This window comes from Danio rerio, chromosome 13 (genome assembly GCF_052040795.2).
Source record: "Danio rerio strain M-AB ecotype USA chromosome 13, GRCz13ab, whole genome shotgun sequence".
Lineage (NCBI taxonomy): Eukaryota > Metazoa > Chordata > Actinopteri > Cypriniformes > Danionidae > Danio > Danio rerio.
In genome coordinates, this window is record NC_141033.1 from 2997068 (window position 1) to 3021664 (window position 24597).

Below are 24597 nucleotides of genomic sequence, written 5' to 3' on the forward strand. Positions count from 1 at the left end.
TAAATTATTAATGAATATTAACAAATTAAAGTGAGTTTTTCCTTAAAGAGCACCATAGGTTACCCCTTTTTCCACATTTAAAATAAGCATTTTGTGTCCAATAATGTGTTTGTAAAGATTCAGCTCAACCCCATTCAACACCCATCAGAATATTTATTATAGCTGTCTGAAGTGTTTAAGTGTTTTATAGCTCTTAACCGCTTTTTGCTGTTTTTTTTTTGTACTGGGCCTTTAAGGCTAGTCCTCCCGGCCCACCGTTCCCAGGTGCCTGTCAGCGTGCTTCGATCTCCGCCCGCGGCCGCCTCAGGAAGCAGATCTCACACTACGTTTGTGAGAAATACTACAGTAAGAACTTTAACAAGGAGTATTTGATGCATTTGTTGTGGAGTTGCAACGATAAGTCACACACAGTGTTGATACAAAGTTCACGTGCGCACGCACGTCTGTTTGTTTTTTTGAAAAGTGGGTACGTTATAATAGATTTCCATTCATTTTAAACTGTCCAAACAGTATATTGTATTGAATACTGGTTTAAAAAACATGACAGTTAATCTGATTTAACTGATTCAAATAAACAAGTAAAGTAATTTATTTAAATCAGCCAACTTAAATTCCTGAAATAATTTTTTTTAAATTATGTTGGCTTGAGAAAGCCAACATACTGTTATACTACTCTGTCCTTGAAAACAAACGTATCTCCTCCTAGGCCAATCATGCCACAAGGCCCAAATGTGGTCAAAATGTGCCTTCTGCATTCAAGATTGTTGCTATATCTCCTCATGCCTGTAAGACTTATCATTTTTTAAATAAAAAATGTTAAATATTAAATTTTTATAATCCGGGCATATAAAAAAATTATACAAGCCCCAAATTTGGCCAAAAGCTGTATTATGATGCGATAGATTTTGTTGCTATATTTTTAAGGTTTATGAGACTTATAGTTTCCAATTAATCATTTTTAAAGCATTATTTTTCTCAAAATATGGCAAGCCATTTTTGACTTAAACTCCATATTTTTTACTGATATGGCAAGCCATTTTTCCATGTATCACCTTCACACTTATTAAGCATTGTATTTTCAAAAAAAATACAGCAAGCCATTTTTACATAATGTTCATTCCCTTGGTCCCTTTATTAATCAGGGGTCGCCACAACGGAATGAACCGCCAACTTATCCAGCATTTGTTTTACACAGCGAATGCCCTTCCAGCCGCAACCCAACACCAGGAATACATAATGTTCAAGTCCAGTTTTTGATACTCATAAAGACTGTCATAGAAACATCGGGTTGATTAAGATCACTCATATTGCCAAGACGCTTTGATGTATCATCACTAACCTGTCAAATGTCCCCATAGCAATAAAACAGTATAACCTACTGTAGCAACCATTTAAAATAGCAATATCTCTACATCAGAACTTCGTAGGGACCTGGGCATTGGCTTGTTTGACTCATGCTAGCAAATGGGACTTCCTGTGTACTATGCATGGTAACAATGATAATGGAAGCCAAGTGCTAATAACGATTAGCTACATGCTATGAATGATTATCTAAATGCGATAACATATGCTAGAAATGCCTACTAAGTATTAGCATTTGATCAAACATGTACACGAGCATTGCCATTTAGCAACTGCCTAGCAACTTTCTCAACTTTCTCAAGCCAACATCAAAGTTTATCAATGAACTTTAGGTTCTAGTTAAATATTAATCTAACATTTTAGGATTTTTTTTGACTGGGTTTTGGACAGCTTTTAGGCTGGAAAATATCTGGCAACACTGATCATGAAAATCTGCAAATCTAGAAACAGCTTCAACCGCTGGGCAAACTCATATTTCACACTGATCCTCTCAGACTGAGCTGTGGCTGCATGGAAAGGAAGTGACCTTGTTGTATTTTTGCGCTCTCGCACACTCTTAAGGGAGCGAGATAATGAAGGCAGATAGTATAAAGGTCTGAGAGGGTCAATTAGACTGGCGGTGTCGTGACCTCTGACATTCCTCATGTTCTGCGGAGGAGATAAGGAGGTCGAGAGGTGCTGTCCGGAGAGATCGACCCAGTGTTATCACTCAATTCAGCTTGTTGATTTATCACGACTGTCGGGGCAGATTGACTGAACATAGTGCTGGCGATGTCAGAACCTCTGCCTGACACATGTTTGTGCACACAGATAGATTAGAGCACCGGAGATAAGCTCACACTTGTATACACACACACAGGGAGTTGGTATTGGTGGATAAAGAGAACACTCCATAGGTGTATTGAATATTATTCATTCATTTTCCTTCGGATTTATTCCTTATTTATCAGCCCTGCTGAAAAATCCAGCTTAAACCAGCCTAGGCTAGTTGGCTGGTTTTAGAGGGGTTTTGGCCACTTCCAGTGGTTTCCAGCCATTTCCAGCCTGGTCTTAGCTGGTCAGGCTGGAAAATGACCAGCCAAATCCAGCTAAAACCAGCTTGACCAGCCTATAGCTGGTTTTGGCTGGACTTCCAGCTTGGCTAGGCTGGTCAAGCTGGTTTTAGCTGGTCATCTCCCAGCCTGACCAGCTAAGACCAGGCCGGAAATGGCTGGAAACCAGCCTGGAAATGGCCAAAACCCCTCTAAAACCAGCCAACCAGCTTAGGCTGGTTTAAGCTGGATTTTTCAGTAGGGAGGGGTCGACACAGCAGAATGAACCGTCAACTATTCCAGCATATGCTTTATGCAGTGGATGCCCTTCCAGCAACGCAAACTACTGGGAAACACCCATACACACTCATTCACTATGGCCAATTATCACCCAATTATGTGTTCTCTTTATCTGCAGAAGGGAGTTCACCAGCATGGACCACACCACACTGAGCTAGAGTTTGTTGTAGGGATGCTAAGAGAACAGTGGGATGAAGGGGAACGGAAGTAACGCCCCTATCACACGGGGCTTCAGCGTCAACGCTTGACTGAAGTTGGGGCTGAAGCGATCGTCATAGCAGCGTCAGCCAATGAAATTCAGTCAGCAATAGGCCACTGTCTAGCTGGTGTATTTGCATACAGCAATCTGATTGGCTGACGCGCCCGTCAACGATTGTAAAGTTGAGCTAGTCCCAACTTCTGCAGCGAGCAACGCCTCTGAAACGGCGCCGATGGATCCACAATCCACAAAGTGAATGGGAAGCGTTGACGCCAACGCCCCATGTGAATGGGGCGTAACCATACGTTCACATCCGAAAGCGGCGAAAGTGTTAAAGTAGCCAGAAGTCATTCATTTTCAATGAGAGACGGCGGCGATAAGCGGCGAGGAGCAGCGCGGCGTGTCTTCTCCGGCGTGAGCGTCGAGGAGAGTTGAAATCAAGTCAATTTTATGGTAATGAGTTATGATGCAGTTCGGCGGCAAGCAATCAGAATAAAGACGTCCACCGCTTGATCGGAGTTCAGAGAACACAGACCTGTGAACTTTGGTTCCGACCACAGTTGTTCTCAAGGGTTTGATGATTGCGGTTGCCGGATTTCCAATTATTTACCATGTTTTCTTACAGAAACATGCATTAAATAAGTTACTGGCGAGTTACTGATGTTCGTTAATGTTATATAAATTTATCTTAAAGCAGGAATCTCACGCAACGTGACAGTACAAAACAGACATATGGACAAAGATTGGATAAATAGAGCAAAGCCACACCACACGCAACTTGATCTTCCATTGTTAAATGAATTTTATAAGAAGTGCGCAACATTTTCACGCTAGAAACGTAACTGATATGCTGCAACGGCTCCTTTAAATACGAGATCAATGTAGTGAGTTTTGACGCTCTCGCCGCCGGAGCTGAAGGCAGACAGCGATATCGCCAGGGCGGCCAGAGTGACCTGGGACGCTCTCGCCGCTTTCGGTGTGAACGTACGGTAAGAGGATAAATAGTGAACAGGTAAGTAGGTGGATCGGGTGTCCTACGATGATAAAATGATTAAAAAAAAACATTTTAATTTAACAAATTCAAGAAGTCTATCAGTGTTCATGCTAATATGTACATTTGTATTTTTATTTTATAGATTGGTGTGGAAAAACAGTAGACTTTTATTGTGTCCCACATTTAGACGACTGAAATACAAACGTGTGCGTGTTTAATTTTTTTCAGGTCAGGGTGTTACTGTGTTGAAAATAAATGGAAAACAGTCTCGGGTCTCCTACGGCTCTCAGCAGCTTTCTCTGAGAGATTTCACGTCTTGAATAGATTAAAACATCCACATGATGTATTTGGAGAAGCTTATCTTGGATATGGAAAGGCTTAAACTGCGTCGTGAACAGAGATGAGAAATGTTGAGCTGGCGGATTTTTTATGAGTGAGAGGACAGGAGTTTGGACTGGATATATAGACATTTGTCCAGTGTCCTTGAATACACACGATTGCACATTGTGTGTGTGTGTGTGTGTGTGTGTGTGTGTGTGTGTGTGTATTACGCAGATTTTTTAACTCAAGCTGCATGTATTTCAGAAATTCGGACATTTAAAATGGGCCAGCTCTAAAGTCATGGTGACATGCTGTGCTGCACGGAGTCATGTGGGTAAGAAAAATCTATAACAAATGTTGTAATTAAAGTAAATGTGGAAAGAAAATTGTAACGAATGCTCAGACATGGATCCATGTGCAGTACGTTTATTGTATAAATGAGATTAAACAGGAAGAAGTATATACTCAAGTGTACAGCAGAACAGTACGGTGTAGTAGACAGGCGGCTAGCAATCGGCATCGGATAACAGGCTGGGATCAGGGCTGGCAGCAGAGATTCAGAGTCCAAAAGCAGGCAAAGTTCAGGGCAGGCGGCAATATAAATACAGGGTCAATAAACAGTCCGGGTTGGCAACAAGAAGAAATCAGAATCAGGGAAAAACGCTCAGAAATGTCTGCGGGGCAAAACAAGACTTCGCACTGAAGCAGCGTGTGAGTGCTGCTTATATGTGTGTGGAATGTGATTGAAGATGTGTGTCAGGTGTGTTTGCAATCAGTGTAGATGGATGACGTAATGTCAATAGTCCGGTGATGATGACCTCTGCTGGTTAGTGAAGGGAATAGCTGGGACCGAGCCGGTGACAAAAATACACTTAAGTTGTTGTATTATATTAAGATCGGTCACTTCTGTCACAGAGATTAGTCCCTTTGTCGAGTTTATACACTCTCAATGAATTCTTGAATTCTGGGCCAAACTCTTTTTTTTTTTTTTTTTTTTTTTGAGGGAATAAATGAATTTTATCAATTTTGGAACAAGGCTGTAACACTGAAAAATATTTGGAAAAAGTGAAGTGATATGAATACTTGATCTGGATGCACTGTACAGAATGTACCCACAAGCACATATTTTTCTTGGTTCTCAAAAATGTATCCATGGGCACATTTTCCCAGTGAGCCAGTGTTAGACACGCTATTCTTCTCGCATACGGTTTTTCACTAACTGTTTTGGAAGTATGCCATTTCAGATGCTCTAAACTTGTGCATTGTTAGGAGCTCACTTGCAGAACTGCGGTCTCTCTTGCTCCATCTCCTATTGGCTTTAATGGGACTGTGCGCCTTCTCGCTAATTTGCCTGTTAAGTAAATCTGGCCCTTTGTCTCAGTCATGTGTATGTATGTGTGTGTGTGTGTGTGTGTGTGTGTTCAGAAGTGTGTAGCAGAACAGGTCAGCGTGATGAAGTAGGAATGCGAGAGGAATGCAGACACCGTGCTGCTCATCACAGCAAGAAAGAAACGACAGAAGGAAAAAAAATACTACAATGGTAAAAGACTTTTAAGAGACGGACACAGAGAGCTTCTGCTGATGGGACATAAGCTTTAAAGAGGAAAATGCACACACACACTAGCGATGTTTGCATTCACCTATTTTTATGCACATTTGTGCAAAATGCAAAATGTGCATTTAATACACTAAGAAAAAAATCCTGGTTGCCTTAATTTTTAAGCTGAAACAAATCAACCTTAAAAAGTCCATTGAACTTATATTATGTTAAACTGACTTAAAACAGTGTAATTTATTAAATTAAGTTTTAATTTAATTTTATAAGTTACAATGATATAAAAACATGTTGTCAGGACCAATTGATCATATATTTTTAACAGTGTAATAACAATAATAATAATAATAATAATAATAATAATGGTAAATAGATATGGCAAGATGAGAATAATTTAGAAAATGCACATTTAATAATAATAATAACAACAACAAAAGGTGATTAGATACAACAAGATGCGAATACATTTTTTAAACAACAACAACAACAACAACAACAACAACATGAAATAGACACGGCAAGATGCAAATAAATTTTAAAAATTTGCATTTAATAATAAAATAAACAAACAACAACAACAACAACAACAACAACAACAACGTAAATAGATGTGGCAAGATGTGAATAAATTAAATTTTGAAAATGTGCAGTAATAATAATAATAATAATAATATTAATAAAAGTTAAATAGATACAGCAAGACGCAAATAAATTTTGAAAATGTGCATTTAATAAAAAATAAAAATAATGATAACAACAACAACAACAACAACAACAACAACAGTGGCAAGATGTGAATAAATTAAACTTTGAAAATGTGCATTTTCTAATAAATAATAATAATAATAATAATAATAATAATAATAATAATAAAAGGTAAATGAATACAGCAAGACGGCATTTTTTGAAAACAACAACGGTAAATAGATACAGCAAGATGTGAATACATTTTGAAAATATGCATTTAATAATAATAATAATAATAATAAAAATAACAAATTAATAATAACAGCAACAACAGCAGTAAAGATATGGCAAGATGCAAATAAGTTACTAACTATTATTATAATGCATACAACTAAGAGGGACAAACCATCCGAAAAAAAAGTGTTAAACTACGAAACATAAGAACAAATTTCTGAATTTATAAACAACAAGTCATGTGGTTTTGTTATAAGAGATTATTATTGTGTTTATTATTATTGTAATTATTATTATATGGTTATTATTGTTATTATTGTTATTATTATTACCTCCAGAACTGTCTCGAGTATATGGGTACCCAAACAGCATCTTGCACCTCCAAAGTCATTTATTACATAAGAAAAATAAAAGCACTCTCGCAGCTTCTCAGCAAATTCATTTTTCCTTTATGACACATGCCTCCATTTTATCAGGAAGAGACAATACTGTTTTCTTAGACTCATTGGATGGAAACTTTGCAAATATTTTAGGTCTAATTGAAAATCCAACACATATTTGGACCGAAACATGCCTAAATGTAACAAGCTCTGCCCATTTTAGCAATGTCTCAAAGAGAAGCAACTGATGTGAACAGCAATACAAGTGAAAGTGAAGTGCAGGATGATATATTAAATCTGTCACTCACACACATACGCACATACGCACAGTGTGAGGTTGTCCAGAGGTCATCTGGCTGCTCACCAGACCCTCGTGACTCTCCTCCTTCACAGCAGAGAGAGAGAGTGAAGAAAGTCATTCCAGTTGTTGTGTTGTGTTGTGTGTGTGTGTGTGTGTGTGTGTGTATGTGTGTTTATTAGGGTCCTATTTAAGGCTGAACAAAACTTCGATTGAGCATCGATTTTGCAATGTGTGCATCTGCAAGAGTCGCATCACAGGATTAGATTTATTAAAGATTTAAAAGACAAAGACATTATACAATAATTATTCATTCATTCTCCTTTGGCTTAGTCTCTATTTCAAGGGCCACAGCGGAATAAACAACCATCTATTCCAGCATATGTTTTAAACAGCGGATGCCCTTCAAGCTGCAACCAAGTACTGGGAAACACCCAAACACACACACACTCGTACACTAATTTAGTTTCTTCAATTCCCCTATAGCGCATGTGTTTGGACTGTGGGGGAAACCAGAGCACCAAAACACCAGGAGAACATGCAAACTCAACACAGAAATGCCAGCTGACCCAGATGAGACTCAAACCAGCAACTTTCTTGCAATAAGGCGACAGTGCTAACCACTGAGCCACCCTACAGTTAAAGTTATTATATGTAAAGGGCTATGTCGACACATTAAACACTACACTATTGGCACTGACTAAATCCTGAATTTACCTCAGTTTTTTATTTTGTACCGTTCTCTGAGGTCCACTAGTAATGTCATCAAGGTTTGCACATAAAATATGAAAATGAAATAGAAAAACTCAGTGTCTCAAAGTATGCCTGGATTAAAAAAAATAGAATATTTGGTAACACTTTATAATAACTACACACTATAAATCATTTATTAAGCATTAGCAAATAGGGAATTCATTATTTGTTAATCATTAACTCTACATTAATAAGCGTTAGTAAGCAGTTCATAACTGCAGCTACAAATGCTCTATTCTTGACTTATAACCACATTTAAAATGTGCTTAATAATTGTATTTTCATACTTTGTTAATGATTTATTTTTCATTACTAAATTAAGGATCGCATCATTTATAAACAGTTGTATTCAAGAGTAGTTGAGGGTTTTTATGATCATTCAGAATGAGTTAATAAATGATTAATGAACTATTAAAACCAACATTTATATATCTTATTATTCAAGCATATATTAATGGTTACTATGTATGTTAATAAATGCTTTATTAACTCAACTTCATGCAGTTTTGTGACCTGATCTAAAGTGAGGACTATTCATGCTTTATAAATCCCTTATAAATGACAAATAAAGGCTCAGTTAAATTATAAACAGGAAAAATGACATTATTCATTACTATTCATTTAAAGATACACAAATGAAACTGTACTTCAAATGAAAAATAAATAGTTGCAACCTGATCTAAAATAAAATCAGTGTAGAGTTTAAACATTGCATCTTATTATATTGTTAAATTATTATATTGTTGTTGTTGTTTTATCCAGTTTTATGTCGTATTTTGACACTCCTGTTATTCGGCAATGTTTAAACTTTAGAGTAATTTTACTTTTTAGAAAAGATTGCAAAGATTATTGTTCATTTGATTCTGAGCCTTTATTTGTCATTTATAAGGGATTTATAAAGCATGAATAGTCCTCACTTTAGATTAGGTCACAAAACTGCATGAAGTTGAGTTAATAAAGCATTTATTAACATATTAGTTAACTATTACTATATGCCTGATTAATAAGATATATAAATGTTGATTTCATGAGTTTATGAATCATTTATTAACTCATTCTGAATTACACTAAAAACCCTCAACTACTCTTAAATACAACTGGTTTGTAAATAATGCGATACTTAATTTAGTAATGAAAAATAAATCATCAACTAAGTATGAAAATACAATTAAGCACATTAAATAGGTGCTTATAAGTAAAGAATAGAGCATTTGTAGCTGCAGTTATAAACTGCTTACTAACATTTGTTAATGTACAGTTAATGCTTAATAAATAAGGAATTCACTAGATGCTAATGCTTAGTAAATGATTCATAATGTGTAGTTATTATAAAGTGTTACCGAAACTTTTCATTGAATTGATCTATTCTGCTGTGCTTTCAGCATGGCCACTTTAGTTATAACAGACTCTGTGTGTTATTTTGTATCTCTATCGAGGAATTTAGGGAGAAATAGCGAGAGACACAGTGGAAACAATGTTTATGAAAAAAAATGCCAAGGGAGGACATTTTCATATTCATTTTTATCCAAAAGAGTTTACAGAGCATTCACAGTATTTATCAATGTGTGTGTGTTCTCCCTGGAAACTGAAGCCACGGCAGTGTTACTGACCTCCAAGCAATAAAACCTTCCTCAGGGAGAGAGGAAAAGATGAACGCACGCTGACTGATTTGCAAAAGCAAGCAATGGCCAGCATTTTAAACTGCTTATGTCATATTCGATGCTATGCTTAATCATTTTAATAGTTTGGTTTGGTTTCCAACGCTCTTAATGCCGTATCAGATGTCTCCGCTGCGAACATCTCACTGGCTTGTAAATCACAGTTGAACAGTAGCAGATTTCATTAAGTTAAACGAAACTGATATGCCTAAAATTGAATTGCCTGTACAAAAAAGGTTTCAGGAGAGGCCATTATTACGGTGCAAAAACAAAAGGAAACAGCAAACTGACAGAACAAAGACGACCAATGCTGTCAAAAAGAGGAATCTATGGGGGAACAAACCCTGGGATATTCATCCCAAGGGCCCTAGAGAGTGTGCAGTGCCACTGATGTGATCCAAGACCTGTGAAGGGATGATTCTAGCCAATGAGGACTTCTAGAGGTCTCCATAATCCTGGACCGGGCTGTATCCCGTGGGCCAGTCAGAACACCCGCCAGTGTCCTACGCACATCTGCACCTTCTCCACGATGGAGCGTTCTCCAGCCTCTGGCGCCTAGACTGCAGCTCTAGACTGAGCCTGGGAGGTTTTTTTCTTTCACTTTCGTCAATCGGTGAAGCTTGTTCCTCGCCACTGGCTTGCTTGGTTTGGGACTTGTGGAGCTGAGCATCGATAGATTTGCTCGTCAGTGTTTGGACTCTCAGCAGTGAAATTTAAACCAAACTGAACTCAGCTTTCATCTCTGAAAACTGGACTGACATGGTTTCAATTAGGGGTGTCAAAATTAATCGTTTCTTCAGTGCACCGCGATGCAGACATGGACAATTCGGTATCGGTTCAGTAATTATCATAACCGGTTATTACTGACGTCATTTACCTCATTTGCGCTCTGTCGCGAGGGAGGCGATCGCGAGTATTTACAACGCTCTAACTACTTTAAACTGTGCATAACTTCACTGTGTGTGTTTGCTGGATCAGTCTTTCACTGACATATACAACAAAAGCTCGTATTTTACTGAGATCGAGAGAACGAAAGTACTCCATTTCTCTCTCTCTCTCTCTCTCACACACACACACACACACACACACACACTGCCCCTTTTGACCTGCTGGCATGGCTTTTCTTCTCCTCTCGGCTGTTTTACAGCGTTACTTCTGGATAAAGAAACGAGGGAGTGTCTGCCGAGTTTTCTCCACCGTGTCTATCATACATCAGCTGTGAGATCGCCACTGCCGCCTGCCACTTATCAGTGTCACTCATCTGTGAAGAGCGCAGCGCGCAAGAGCCAATCGCAACCGTTTTTGTTGAGGGTGTGACCAATCAAAGAGGTGTAAGAGAACTAGACAAGGATCAGAAATTGAGCTAGATATTTATGTTTGTTTAGATTATTTGCTAAATGCTTGTTTTGTTTAAAGTTACAGTTTATATATCTGACTGTTTGTATTAAATGACAAAACTGTTTTACAAACAATATATGAATATTAATATATTCATACATTTTAATACAAGAACTGCTGCTGTGAAGAAAATATAAAACTGTGTATGAAAAGCACCGTCAAAGCACCGTGATGCACCGAAATATCGAATTGAACCGAATCGATGGCATTATAATCGTAACCGAACCGAACCGTGAGACTAGTGTAGGTTCACAGCTTGAGTTTCAATTTACTAGTACTTCTATGTTAAGCTGCTTTGACACAATCTACATTATAATAGGGCTACAGTAATTAAGACAAATTTTGATTTCGAAAAGAAGCTTGTTTCTGAGAAAGCCAGCATGCGTTTTGGTTTGTTTCTCAGGTTTGCATTTCGTTCATTCAGTGAGATCCGGCTTTCTTTCAGACACTAATCTCAGACTCTGATATGGGTGAGTGCATCTACATAAGAAGCAATCAGGGCACTGTGAGGGTACAGCGGGCACAGCGTCATGCTCTGGATGTGCCACCCAGGTCGAGGTTATCCGAGGTAGCCGAAAGCTAGACTGACTACAGTCTCAGGAGTGCCTAGAGGGACTAGGGTTGTCTAAAGTATCGTGTTCAGTACTGAAATTTAGTCAAAACATTTGAGCACGTTTTTAAACAGCTAATTGGCCATTGTGTTCACATTCTCAACAGAAATGACTGTGATTGGCTGTGAAGGTCATCGGTTTACCACTCTTCTTTACCGGAGTGTAAACAGATACACGGACACTAGATGGTTTCAGTCGATCTATCAGCAGATCACTCATATGATAGCTCATAGACAGACACCACTTTAAAACGCTCCAGTATTTGTTTTTCACTTGGTGAATGTCATTAAAGAATGGTGAAATGATAACCTTCACAGCCAAATGACATTCACAAAGTAAAAAAACAAATACTGGTGCATTTTAAAGTGGTGTGTCTGTCTATGAGCTAACATTTGAGTGATCCACTGATAGATCGACTGATCAACACAGCTTTGAAACCCTCTAGTGTCTGTGTATCTGTGTTTACACTCCGTCACAGAAGAGTGGTTAAACCGATGACCTTCCCGGCCAATCACAGTCATTTCTGTTGAGCAAGTGAACACAATGGCCAATCAGTAGTGTTTCAGAACACGTTCAAATGTTAGCAGGAAATGATCAATTTTACATTTACAGTACAGATTGGTAACGAAGTCGATACTTTGAACAATCCCAGGAGAAACATTATTGTGAATATCTTTAAAGTCAGAAATGCAATAAAAATATACCCTTCTTATTTTTAGATGTATAAAGTAGTGCTTGTTATGAACAAAGTATCTGTGTACTTCAATATTTTGTAAAATTGTATTTGCCCTTATAATCTTTTATCAAACAAATCTTTCGTTCCCCCTCGAAACTAATTTTCACTTTTGGTCATATGGAATGCCTTTTGGGTGGGGTTATCAGTAATTTAGGGTGGAGCTATCAGTAATTTAGGGTGGAGCTATTAGTAATTTAGGGTGGAGCTATCAGTAATTTAGGGTGGGGTTATCAGTCATTTAGGGTGGAGCTATCAGTCCTTTAGGGTGGAGCTATCAGTCCTTTAGGGTGGAGCTATCAGTAATTTAGGGTGGAGCTATTAGTAATTTAGGGTGGAGCTATCAGTAATTTAGGGTGGGGTTATCAGTCATTTAGGGTGGAGCTATCAGTCCTTTAGGGTGGAGCTATCAGTCATTTCGGGTGGGACTATATGACCTTGGGCAAATGCTATAAAGGATGGCTGCATACAAAACTTGATTGAGTAGGGGATTGAGTACTTTAAATGAGTAGGTCCTCATTTTCAAAGTACAGGATTTTGCTGTGGAGTACCTACTCTTTTAGTCTTCCTTAAGTATGAATTTGATGGTACATCATCTGCCATGTTTACGTTATTATGTGAATGATGTTACAAGGGCCTCAACTATTGCAGTTTAATTAATCTTAATTGTATTTAATATTTTTATTGCAGGCGGCATGGTGGCTCAGTGGTTAGCACTGTCACCTCACAGCAAGACGGTCACTGGTTCGAATCCTGGCTGGGACAGTTGACATTTCTGTGTGGAGTTTGCATGTTCTTCCTGTATTGGCATTTCCCCCACAGTTCAAACACATGCGCTATAGGCGAGTTGGATAAACTAAGTTGAATGTGGTGAATGAGTGCGTGTGTGAATGGGAGTGTATGGGAGTTTCCCAGTACTGGGTTGCAGCTGGAAGGGCATCCGATGCGTTAAACATATGTTGGAATAGTGGCCGGTTTATTCCGCTGTGGTGACCCCTAATAAATAAGGGAATATGTTTTTGCCTATATAGTTCACACATCCCTGCTCACACTTCGTTGAAAGCTAAAAGGAAACTTATCAGAATTAGTGTGTGTGCTCAGTGGATTGTACAGCCGTTCACCAAAATCTATTCAGCTGATGAAACAGCTTTCAGTAATCTCAATCTTCAGAAAGCCATTTTAAAAGCACATCATCTTTGAAGTACAATCTGCCATTACAAAAAGTATCACAGCTTCATTTTTATCCACATTAAATTTAATTTGGCATCAACCCTGACTGAGGTTTTTCCTAATGTGCCAGCAGGCGTTCAGCTCCACACAGTGAATTTCTTCCACTGCTTCTTTGGATTACTAGAAATTCCTTCCACTCTAATGACTCACTGGAGTTGGCATGAATTAACGAATGATGATGGGACATGTGGACTTAAAGGCACAGTTCACAAATAAAACCACTTTCATTTTATTCTTCACCCTCATCTCATTCCGAATGCGGGACTACTCTAACTCTATAACATGCTGAAATAGCAACCCAAACGCACAAAGGTGGATGTTTTCTCTCCGCTTTAGAAAAAACGCATTTCAGAGGTGACTTTTTCACATGGAGTCTGTCTCTCATTAGCAAAGCCACAATATCTCTCACCCTTTCCCCATGTGTCTCACAGCCTGGAGCCGTGCCTCAGGAAAAGCCATAATCCCTCAGGCCAATAGAAGACAGATGCGGCCCTCGCTCTCGCTGTCTCGGGGTCTGCGGGTCACATTTACTGCTTATCTCGCAGACCGACACATGCACACAGCACCTTTCACACTTACAGGACAAATTACCCCTTTGCAGATCATGTGTACAATCAAGTGCGCATGAAATAAAACTAGCCATACTGATTTCGTTAGCTCACATAGCTAGTTGTGTGGTGAACAATTCATCATTCAAAAAAACAAAACAAACTATAGTCTAATTTTTTTTTTTTTTTTTGGAGAGTAGCCTAGCATTATTAATAATATTACAGCAAACAAAGGTTTGTTAAGGTTGGCGTTTCACTAAACCAATTTGAAAGAGAGCCTTGTGTTTTGTTTTTGACGACTGCCTCAGAGCACTGTTGAAATGTTGCCAAGTCCATTTAAAACCAGCGAAAATTATAATGAACCTGGGGCTTAAATGATTCAGTTTATGGGGTAAATAAAATAGCCAGGTGCGGATCGATCATAATAGTTTGGTTTGAGCCTCATTTATTTACAAGATAACATTTAAAATGACTGTGTGAGCAGGGCCGGAGTGGGACACCTTTTCAGCCCTGGAGTTTCAAGCCTCAGACCGGCCCACCTCAGTTCACGACTGACTATATTAAAATAAGGTCATTTCCAAATCAGTTTCTTATGACACTATCACGTCTTTTTTTGAGAAAACAGCTGCTTTAGAACTTCAAATGTTCAACAACCCTAACAGTATTATATGTCTTAACAATAAAAATGAAAACAATAAGTTACTCTAACAAGGATCAAACCCTGGTCCGCGGCGTATTAACCTAACATGCTAACCGCTGGACCACAATAGCTGTATTCAAAAAGGAGACACAACTGAGTTTTATAATCATTAAAATAGATGAAAAGAGAAGAGTTGCGGTAAAATAATGAATAAAAAGGCTGTGGTCAAGTAAATGAATAAATTTAAAAAGTGTGACTGCTGAGAGCAAAAGATTCTGGAGCTACGGACACCGGCCCTCGCGGCCAAAAAACGGACCGGCCCACCGGGAATTCTCCCGGTCCTCCCGACTAGCCAATCCGGGCCTGTGTGTGAGCTTGTTCACATTTGAATTTTTAACAAGATCTGGCAACACTAATGTGTCTAATCCAATTACTTTTTCCTGTTACGTATATTATAACTCTGAAATGAGCTAAATATACCATCAGTAGTGGAAGTACAGTAAATCAAGTCCCTGATTAAGACCTGTTCCTTTATTAAATATTTGATAGTACACAAATATTTCATTAATAGTGAGAATCCTTAAATACTCAAACCAAAAAGTACTTACTGCATGTCTGTGGCTTGTTGTTCTTCGAATGTTTTAGTAAATCCACATTTAGTATGATCGTCTGTGTGACCAAAAAAAAAAAAAAAAGCAAAACACTAAAGCTCTTGTGTTCATCAAGGAAAAACAGCGTGATGTCCATATTAAGGTTCTTCAGGACAGAGCAGGTGATTTGTGTTAACAAACCGTGCAGCTGACGGATGTTTATTTGATTTCGCTCCCAGGATCTTCACAGAAAACTGGAACTGGAAATCCCATGCAGGTGTTTGTCCAACACAGCAAAACAGAAAGCACACGTTTCTCTCATATATGCACAAATGTATTCAAATTGTTATTTGGCTTTTAGAAGGGTCTTTGTCCTGTAGCCAAACTTGAGGACTAACTGTTAGTCCAATCTACTGCTATAATCTCCCCTGAGGTAAAGTTTGTTTTAAATTCGCACATTTTGACTTACTCCTTTAATATAAGTATATAGGAAAGTATACTCTAAATAGCGAAATCATATTAGGAGCCAGTGACTACCATAGTACAACTTGTTCACAGTCTATTAAATAGTGTTAATGTTGTTTTGAAGTCATACTTGCATGCGATTTCAGCCCAGATATTTAAAGTATAGCATGGTAAACTAAAAGTTAAAAATAAATCAAAGTGCAAATATGAAACCAACTTTACCTCCGTTTATTCTCTTGAGTCCAGAGGAAAGGTACTTTTTCAGCTTCATTACTGCAGCCTGTCCTCTCGCATGTTGCTTTTGAAATAATTATCAAACACTTGTAATTCAGATCTAAATCTGATTTATATCAGTGTTGAAAACAGTAGTGCTGCTTCATATTTGAGGATGGCATGGTGGCTCAGTGGTTAGTACTGTCACCTCACAGCAAGAACGTCTCTTGTTTGAGTCCCGGCTGGGTCAGTTGGCATTTCTGTGTGAGTTTGCATGTTCTCCCCATGTTGGTGTGGGTTACCTTCAGGTGCTCCGGTTTCCCCCACAGTCCAAACACATAGACTCCAGGTGAATTGAATGAACAAAAATTGGCCATAGAGTGTGTGTGTGAGAGAATGAGTGTGTATGGGTGTTTTCCACTACTGGGTTGCAGTTGGATGGGCATCTACTGCATAAAACATATGTGAGAATAGTTGTTGGTTCATTCCGCTGTGGCGACCGCTGATAAATAAGGGACTAACCCTAAGAAAATGAATAAATGCTTCATATTTGGTGGAATATGTAAAACATGATGTTTTTAAAGATTATTTGCACATGGTTTACTTGGTTTTATAACCTTATTGAATGCATTTATTATTTTTTTTAAATAAAAAAAAATGTTACTGATCCTCAGGGCCAGACGGAATCTGCGGACGTTTTTTAAGATTTCTGCAGAGAATTTTGGTAAAAATCTGCAAATTTCTGCTGAATTATTTTGGGAGTATCCAGCGGCATATTATAACTAAAACCTTAATACATGAAATAAAAAGTAATAAATTCCTGAATAAATTCAGATTTACAGTTACTCAAGTAAATAAACAGAATTAATAATGGGCTAACAATCTGCGGAATTCTGCGCGCGCAGATTCCGTGTGGGCCTACTGATCCCAGATTTAAATATTTACAGATTTACATTTATAATAAAACTCATATGAGATATACAGTTGTCAGAATTATTAGCCCCCCTGATTTATTAGGCCGCTTTTTTATTTTTCCCCCAATTTCTGTTTAACAGAGAGCAGATTTTTTCAACACATTTCTGATCATAATAGTTTTAATAACTCATTTCTAATAACTGATTTATTTTATCTTTGCCATGAAGACAGTAAACAATATTTTACTAGACATTTTTCAAGACATTTCTATACAGCTTAAAGTGACATTTAAAAGCTTAACTAGGTTAATTAGGTTAACTTGACATGTTAGGGTAATTAGGCAAGTTATTATATATCGATGGTTTGTTTTGTAGATTAGCGAGAAAAAAATGTAACTTAAAGGGGCTAACAGTTTTGTCCATAAAATGGTGTTTAAAAAATTTAAAACTGCTTCTATTCTAGCCGAAATAAAACAAATAAGACTTTCTTCAGAAGAAAAAATATTATCAGACATACTGTGAAAATTTCCTTGCTCTGTTAAACATAATTTGGAAAATATTTAAAAAAGAAGAAAAAAATTTGAAGGGGGCTAATAATTCTGACCAACTGTATATGTATATATATCTCATATATATATATATATATATATATATATATATATATATATATATATATATATATATATATATATATATATAAATATAAAACTTGTATGATATAGCACTGTAATGAATAACACACAAAAAAATGACCAAGACACTTTTTTTAAAGTCACATGACTTTATATTTCAATATAAAAATAGCGCTCTCATATCCAACACAACAATACAATTAATTAAAAAAGACACATAGATGTACATTTCAGTGCTTTCGCTGAAAGCAGAAACCTCTTCAACTCCTTCACCAGACAAGTAATAGACTGACATTTCCTTGGGAAACTTTATCACAGCACAAGGAGATTGGCTGATGAACCACCACCAGGCCAACCAAAACTATCCCCTCAAACATCTCAATACATTCTACCACTGAAAAATAATAAAACTAAACATGAAATAGAGATTTAATGACAAGAACAAAGATATGATCATGAAATGAATTTCCTGATTCGTCTCGGTCTTCAGTCTTGATTTAGATGATGATTTCAGAACTTAAAGCAGGAGTTTCCTTAAACTAATAAATGACTTGTTTAGGCTGGTCTAGTTGAACATTTGGACATCGATTGCTAGGATTTGTTTTACGTGAGCAAATATTGGAAAAGATTTCGAGAATCAAAGCGAGAGCTTTTAAAAGCTCAACAAATAGACCCTGTTTCACATGGTGAAAAAGTGCTGATAAAAGAGGACTCAGTGTGGGCGAAGAGATTGAAAGAGATATTGACAGGAGATCTCAATGAACACATGTGTTGTCGTGACAAGCGCACTGCAAAAAATGTCTTGTTTCATTAAATTCCTAAATCAAGAAGCATTTTCTAGACAGAAATAAGAGGTTTTCAGGAATAAGAAGTCAAAATAAAGTTCAATCAAGCTAAATAATCAGCCAGTAGGGAAATCTGGATTATTTAATTTATCCCACTGGCAGATAATTTAGCTTGTTTTAAGGTAAAACTTACATTAAAAGTCACCTATGATGCAAAATCAACTTTTGTAAGCAGTTTGGACAGAACTGTGTGTAGTATAGTGTGCCCACAGTCATATTGGGATGATAGAAACACAACAAGTCTCTTTTTTAATTTCCTGATGTTAAAATAGGATCCAATTCACTCTGATTATGAGGCCCACCGTAACGTGATGTAGCAGTGCGGTTTTTCCTCACCCACCTAATTGATTGACAGGCATGAATTAACATGTCTTAATATTAAGATGTATAAACATGTCCACGGGATTTGGAAAGAAACTGGGATTAAAAGATCTGTTCAGCTCTCTGTGATCATCTGCACCCCAAGAATGAGATTCACGTCTAAAACCTTTTTTTTAAAACAGAGCAGGTTTGTAATAAATAAAAGACAGTAAAATCATTATGTAATTCATAACTGCAGGAACCACCACAGCCGCATCGTGTCAGTAAACACATGTGTGTGTGTGTGTGTGTGTGTGTGTGTGTGTGCAAACTTTGTAACAGCATTTGTGTGTGACTCATCATTTCAGAAAGGCTTGAATAAACTCCAAATACAAAAACTTACTTGGTATTTTTGACTAATAAGCTGGATCTCTGCTTCATCATGTCTCTGTCACTGACTGCTGTTTATCTGATATAACATGAGAAGCAGATACAAATGTGGGAAAAGTGGGCAGGGAGAACCAGCTCATTTGCATTTAAAGGCACAGGCAACAAAAACAGCTACACTTTAAAGCTGATTTATACTTCTGCATTAAGCATGTGCTCCGGCGCAGGAGGTCACATAGCCCTTGCCGTGGCTGACGCTGACACACACACCTCTCAAAAAATGTAACTACACATCTCAATGACACGTAGCACAAGCTCTGTGGAGTCCCAAGAAGGAGCTTCAGATGGAGACTTTTGTTTTGTTTACCTTTTTGATTACAGTTGTTGCGCATCTGCTGGTTCCCACCTCTGAATGAGCTAGATTTAGCTACTTGTAGAAACTAGTAAAAACTAAACACCAGCGAAGAAACTCAACACAGAGGAACATCCAAACCTACTGCCAGCTAGTGTTTTAGAAGTGTTATTGCAGAGCAACACAAATAGCATGCAGAAGTATAAATGCACGACTATGCGCAAGGCAAGCGCTGTGGGTCACACTGATCACTCAACGAAGAACGCCCCATTCACACGGGGCGTCAGCGTCAACGCTTCCCGTTCACTTTGAATGGGTGACGTCAGGCGTTGCCAAACTGCATTGTGGATCTGTTGACGCCGCTTCAGAGGCGTTGCTCGCTGCAGAAGTTGGGACTAGCTCAACATTTCAAGCGCCGACGAAGCATCAGCCAATCAAATCGCTGTATGCAAATACACCAGCTAGACTGTGGCCTATTGTTGACTGAATTTCATTGGCTGACGCTTCTGTGAAGATCGCGTCAGCCCCAACTTCAGACACGCCTTCAGTCAAGCGTTGACGCTGAAGCCCCGTGTGAATGGGGCGGAAGTATGAAGCCGTCTTAACTCTGAGGCCAAAATGGGCATATTCTGCATTGTGTAATAAATAATCTGATGGATATTTTGAGCTGAAACTTTTATAGTCACATTGGTATCTAGTAGGGATGTAACGGTATTGTAAATACCGTCATACCGCAATATTAATTTTTTTCGATATTACCGTATAGTCGCATGACTCGGTAAAACTATAGGTCTTCTGAGAAAATTTGCTCAGGCGAATGAAGCGAACGGGAGGTAGCGAAAACTACAATTCCCATCAGCCCATTCATGACCATCATCCCTTGTGGTCTGTTGTCGCTACAGATCCAGTAATGCGGAAATGGAGTGTGCTGCTAGAAGCGGGGATCAAAAAGAGCTGGAAAACCCTAAAGCGGGTGTTGTCGCCGCGCGCGTACTGAATAGCGGTGTTGTCGTGCGAGTTCTTATCAGCTGTGTTGTCGCGCGCGTATTGAATAGCGGTGTTGTCGTGCGAGTTCTTATCAGCTGTGTTGTGGCGCGCGTACTGTAAAGCGGGACGGAGGGTATGTCGCGTCGCGGGGGCACTTTTGATCATTTTGGAAGGGAACTTTCTATCCAAGTCTAAAAAGGGCATGTGCACTGCACAGGTTGAGCCCTGTGTGTGCACGTGCCTGCAAGTTGGGGAATACGACTAATAATCAGTCATGGGGACTGCAGAAACACAGCACACTGTTCAGATTGATGCAGACATGAGATCTCTATCTCACTCATGGTTTGTCCTCTCAAGTGGGGGAAAGACAATGCACAACGTTACCCACTGCTGTCAACCTGGGCCAAGTCATATCTCTCTGTCCCAGAAACCTCAGTCCCAAATGAGAGGGGTTTTTCTGTTGCAGGGGACATTGTAAATACCCAGAGATACCAGCTTTTACCAGATTATATTTATATGATAATTTTCCTTTAAACCCATCTCTATCTAAGTGAGTGAGTGATTAAATGTTGAATGTGATGAGTTTTCAACAATACTAAATTGAAACTTTTTACATGGTTTAATTTTTTTGTTATTAAAATTGAAGTTCCTGTTTTAAAGCTTACAGATAGATGGCTAATTTGTATGTCATTGACACTTTTGGCACTTTTTTGGAGTATTTTCATAAGTTTTGTTTTTTCCTTTAAATTATTCAATAAATACCGTACCGTGCCATTCATACCGAGGTATTACCGTACCGTGAAATTCTGATACCGTTACATCCCTAGTATCAAGAGACACCAACATCTTATCTCACATCTAAAATAAGATCCCTTTAATTTTGACTTATTAAATCTGAAGACAAAACAGTATGTTTTACTTGTCCAGGAAATTCTTCTTGATATTTAGATATTTGGACTAGAAACAAGACAAAAACTACCATTTTCTTTGCAGAGCACAAACAGCCTCCAAGCATCTCTGCCAGACACACGAACACCTCCCCTGTCCTGCTTCCTGAATGATGATCATCCTCCCTAAATCCTGAGATTCAGATTAGCTGTCGTCCAGGAAGAAGTAGAGCATCAGAAGATCTGGATAACGTGTGACCATTGTTTTGTCTCTCTCTCTCAGCTCTCAGTTTCCCCTAGCCGCACGTATGAGAGTTTACCTGGAGCCGCGCTCATGCTGGACGCACCGGTCTTAAAGAGCACCAGCTGATGACCTGCAGACAGAAAAGCAGCAGTGAGAGAAAATACACACTTCCTGCTACAAAACAAACAGGATATGGGAAACAGGAAGTGGGAGGAAGGTGGTCCCGCTCCATCAAAGTCACATTTACCATGTTCAGCAGATTAGTTTTTTGCAGAGAAATCAGTATGATGACCCTTTTCACAAGACTGTTATGAAAGTGTCGTCATAAACGTAAATCCTTGAATGTTTTTAATATGTTGATTAAAAAAAAAAACAACTTACGTATATTTATATGTACAGTGGTCTCTCGCTATGACACTGTTCACTTTTCGTGGCCTCGCAGATTCGCAGGTTTTTTTTGTGCAACTCAACATGCTTTTTTTTTTTTTTACAGTGCATTGTGTTCTGTGCCCTGATTGGCTGTAGATCATTGTCAATCAATCCCCTCTGTGCCGTGTCTCCTGTACAGCAGTGGTCCTCAACCACTGGTTGCACAAGAAATCAATAATTGTTTCGATTTTATTTATTATCTGAGACTGAAAGATCTTTTATTTAGAAAAATCTTCTATTTTGAAAAATGACCGCATTCTCTCGCTTACATCTCGGTCACTTGAGCGCCCAAATTTAACCCAAAAGCAGCAAATGAGTAAGAAAGAGACGTCTTTGGAAGTTTCTTTGCTAAGGGGGAAAAAGGAATGGAAGAAAGGAATGGATCCGCATCATTAATTAATTAATTAATTAATTAGTTCATTTGTCATTTATTAAATCATCAATTTATTCATTCATTCATCCATTGGTTAATCTGTTCGTACATTCATTCATTCATCCATCCATCCGTCAATCAATTAATTCATTCATACATTAATAAATTAATTTGTTTGTTCATTCATTCATTCATTCATTCATCAATTTATTTCTTTATTCATTCATTCATTCATTCATTCATTCATTTATTCATTAATTCATTCATTCATTCATTCGTTTGTTTGTTCGTTCATTCATACATTCATTCATCCATTCATTAATTTATTCATCCATTCGTTCATTCATTCATTCATTCATTCATTCATTCAGGCTTAGTCCCTTATTTATCAGAGGTTGCCACAGCAGAAAGAAACACCATTCACTCATTCATTTTCTTTTCTAAATATTAAAAACTTTTAAGGTTTTAAGTTGCTGATGACCGTTAAATATGTCTTAACACTCTTGTGAAAAGGTCCATAAGGTCAATACTAGGGCCTTTAGTTTATTTATTTTTTTTATTTGTCAAGTAATTTAACTGCTCTAAATTCCAACACCACCTGCTAGCACATTAAACACCAAGCAGGTTATTAAGATGTTACCTGTCCATGTGGTGTGATTGGTCATGACGAAGGCCCGGCACTGAACGTGACTCTCACACACGTCTACAGCTTCATCCACGCTGTAGACCGACAGCAGGCATCCGTCATGCTGATATGACGGCCAGCAGCGGTAGTTCTCTGCTGATATCGAGGAGTCCGACACACGTTTATACTCTGTCAAAACACAAAGCGAGAAATTACAGCCTGCAAAGGATTTTATTACAATTGGAAACACAAAAACGGAGAAATGAGAAACACAAAACTGAAAATCAACAGATCATCAACATCTGCCAATACAATTTTCGTTCAATTTACACGTCAGTTTTAAGATCCAAATTACACTTTTTTTCATTTCTTTTTTTTTTTTTTGTAGTTGTTGACAGTTCAATTATACTGTTTAATTTTAAAGGTTACCCCCCCACCCCCCAAAAACAAAATGAAATAAAATAAATTAAAATTAAATAAAATTAAATAAAATTAAATAAATGAATGAATAAATAAATAAATAAATAAAATCCCTGCACTAAGGTATGGAAAAAAACCCACTAACTTAAAAATTTGCATAGACCAAACTTCACAGATTTATTTATATATGTGATATGAGTGTTTTTATTATAATTTTTTTACAGAGGGATTCGCTCATGTGTAATTTGCCAGAACGTTTTTAGGAATAATGGAGTTATAAGAGATACCTCAAATGCCACCTGTAAAAACGTTAAGAAAAAACAAACAGACTTCATTGTTTTTGTGCAACACATGTATGCAAATTAGCACATATCTCACTAAATAATTTTTCATTCGCATATTTAGATCATGTAAAGAATGTTTGGCTTAATTTAATTAATATTTTATATAACTTAATTTGCATTTTATTGCACTGCTAATGTTTTGAACATCATTTGCAAGTAACTCTTTATTGAACTTTATTTTGTTGTATTGCATTTAATTATTTATTTTTGCATTTTATTTCACTGCACTGATCACGTTTTGAATGTCGTTTGAAAGTATATCTATTTGAATTTTGTCTGTGCAAAATTGCACTGCATTTAAATAATAGTTAATTTAATTGGATTTAATTCATGATTTATTTATTTTATTGCATTTAATTCATTATTTTATTTATTTAGCATTTTATTGCACTACATTGGTAATGTTTTAAATGTCATTTGCAAATAAATCTTTAATAAATTTTATTGCATCTCTTCTTTAATAATCTTTTTATTTTATTGCATTTAATAATTTTTTAAAATTTATTTAAATAAGGATTTATCTCTTTGCACTGTATTACTAATGTTTTGAATGTCATTTGCAAGTAACTATTAAATCTTACTTTGCTAATTAATTACTTTTAATTAACATTTAATTTTATTGCATTTAATTAACAATTTATTTTATTTTATTGCATTT

The 24597-nt window shown here is 37.4% G+C and overlaps 2 protein-coding genes across 2 annotated transcripts in view; one reads left to right on the forward strand and one right to left on the reverse strand.

Annotated features, from left to right (window-relative positions):
* Positions 1-24597, forward strand: part of arfgef3 (ARFGEF family member 3) — a 973876-nt gene that overhangs the window by 628947 nt on the left and 320332 nt on the right. The window lies entirely within an intron of this gene.
* The window catches only part of pkdcca (protein kinase domain containing, cytoplasmic a), a 46522-nt gene continuing 43566 nt past the window's right edge, over positions 21642-24597 (reverse strand). The window contains 2 exon segments of the mRNA NM_001161598.1: positions 21642-21878; positions 23191-23364. Of these exon segments, the coding sequence (NP_001155070.1) occupies positions 21784-21878; positions 23191-23364 (269 nt within the window). The 3' untranslated portion in view covers positions 21642-21783.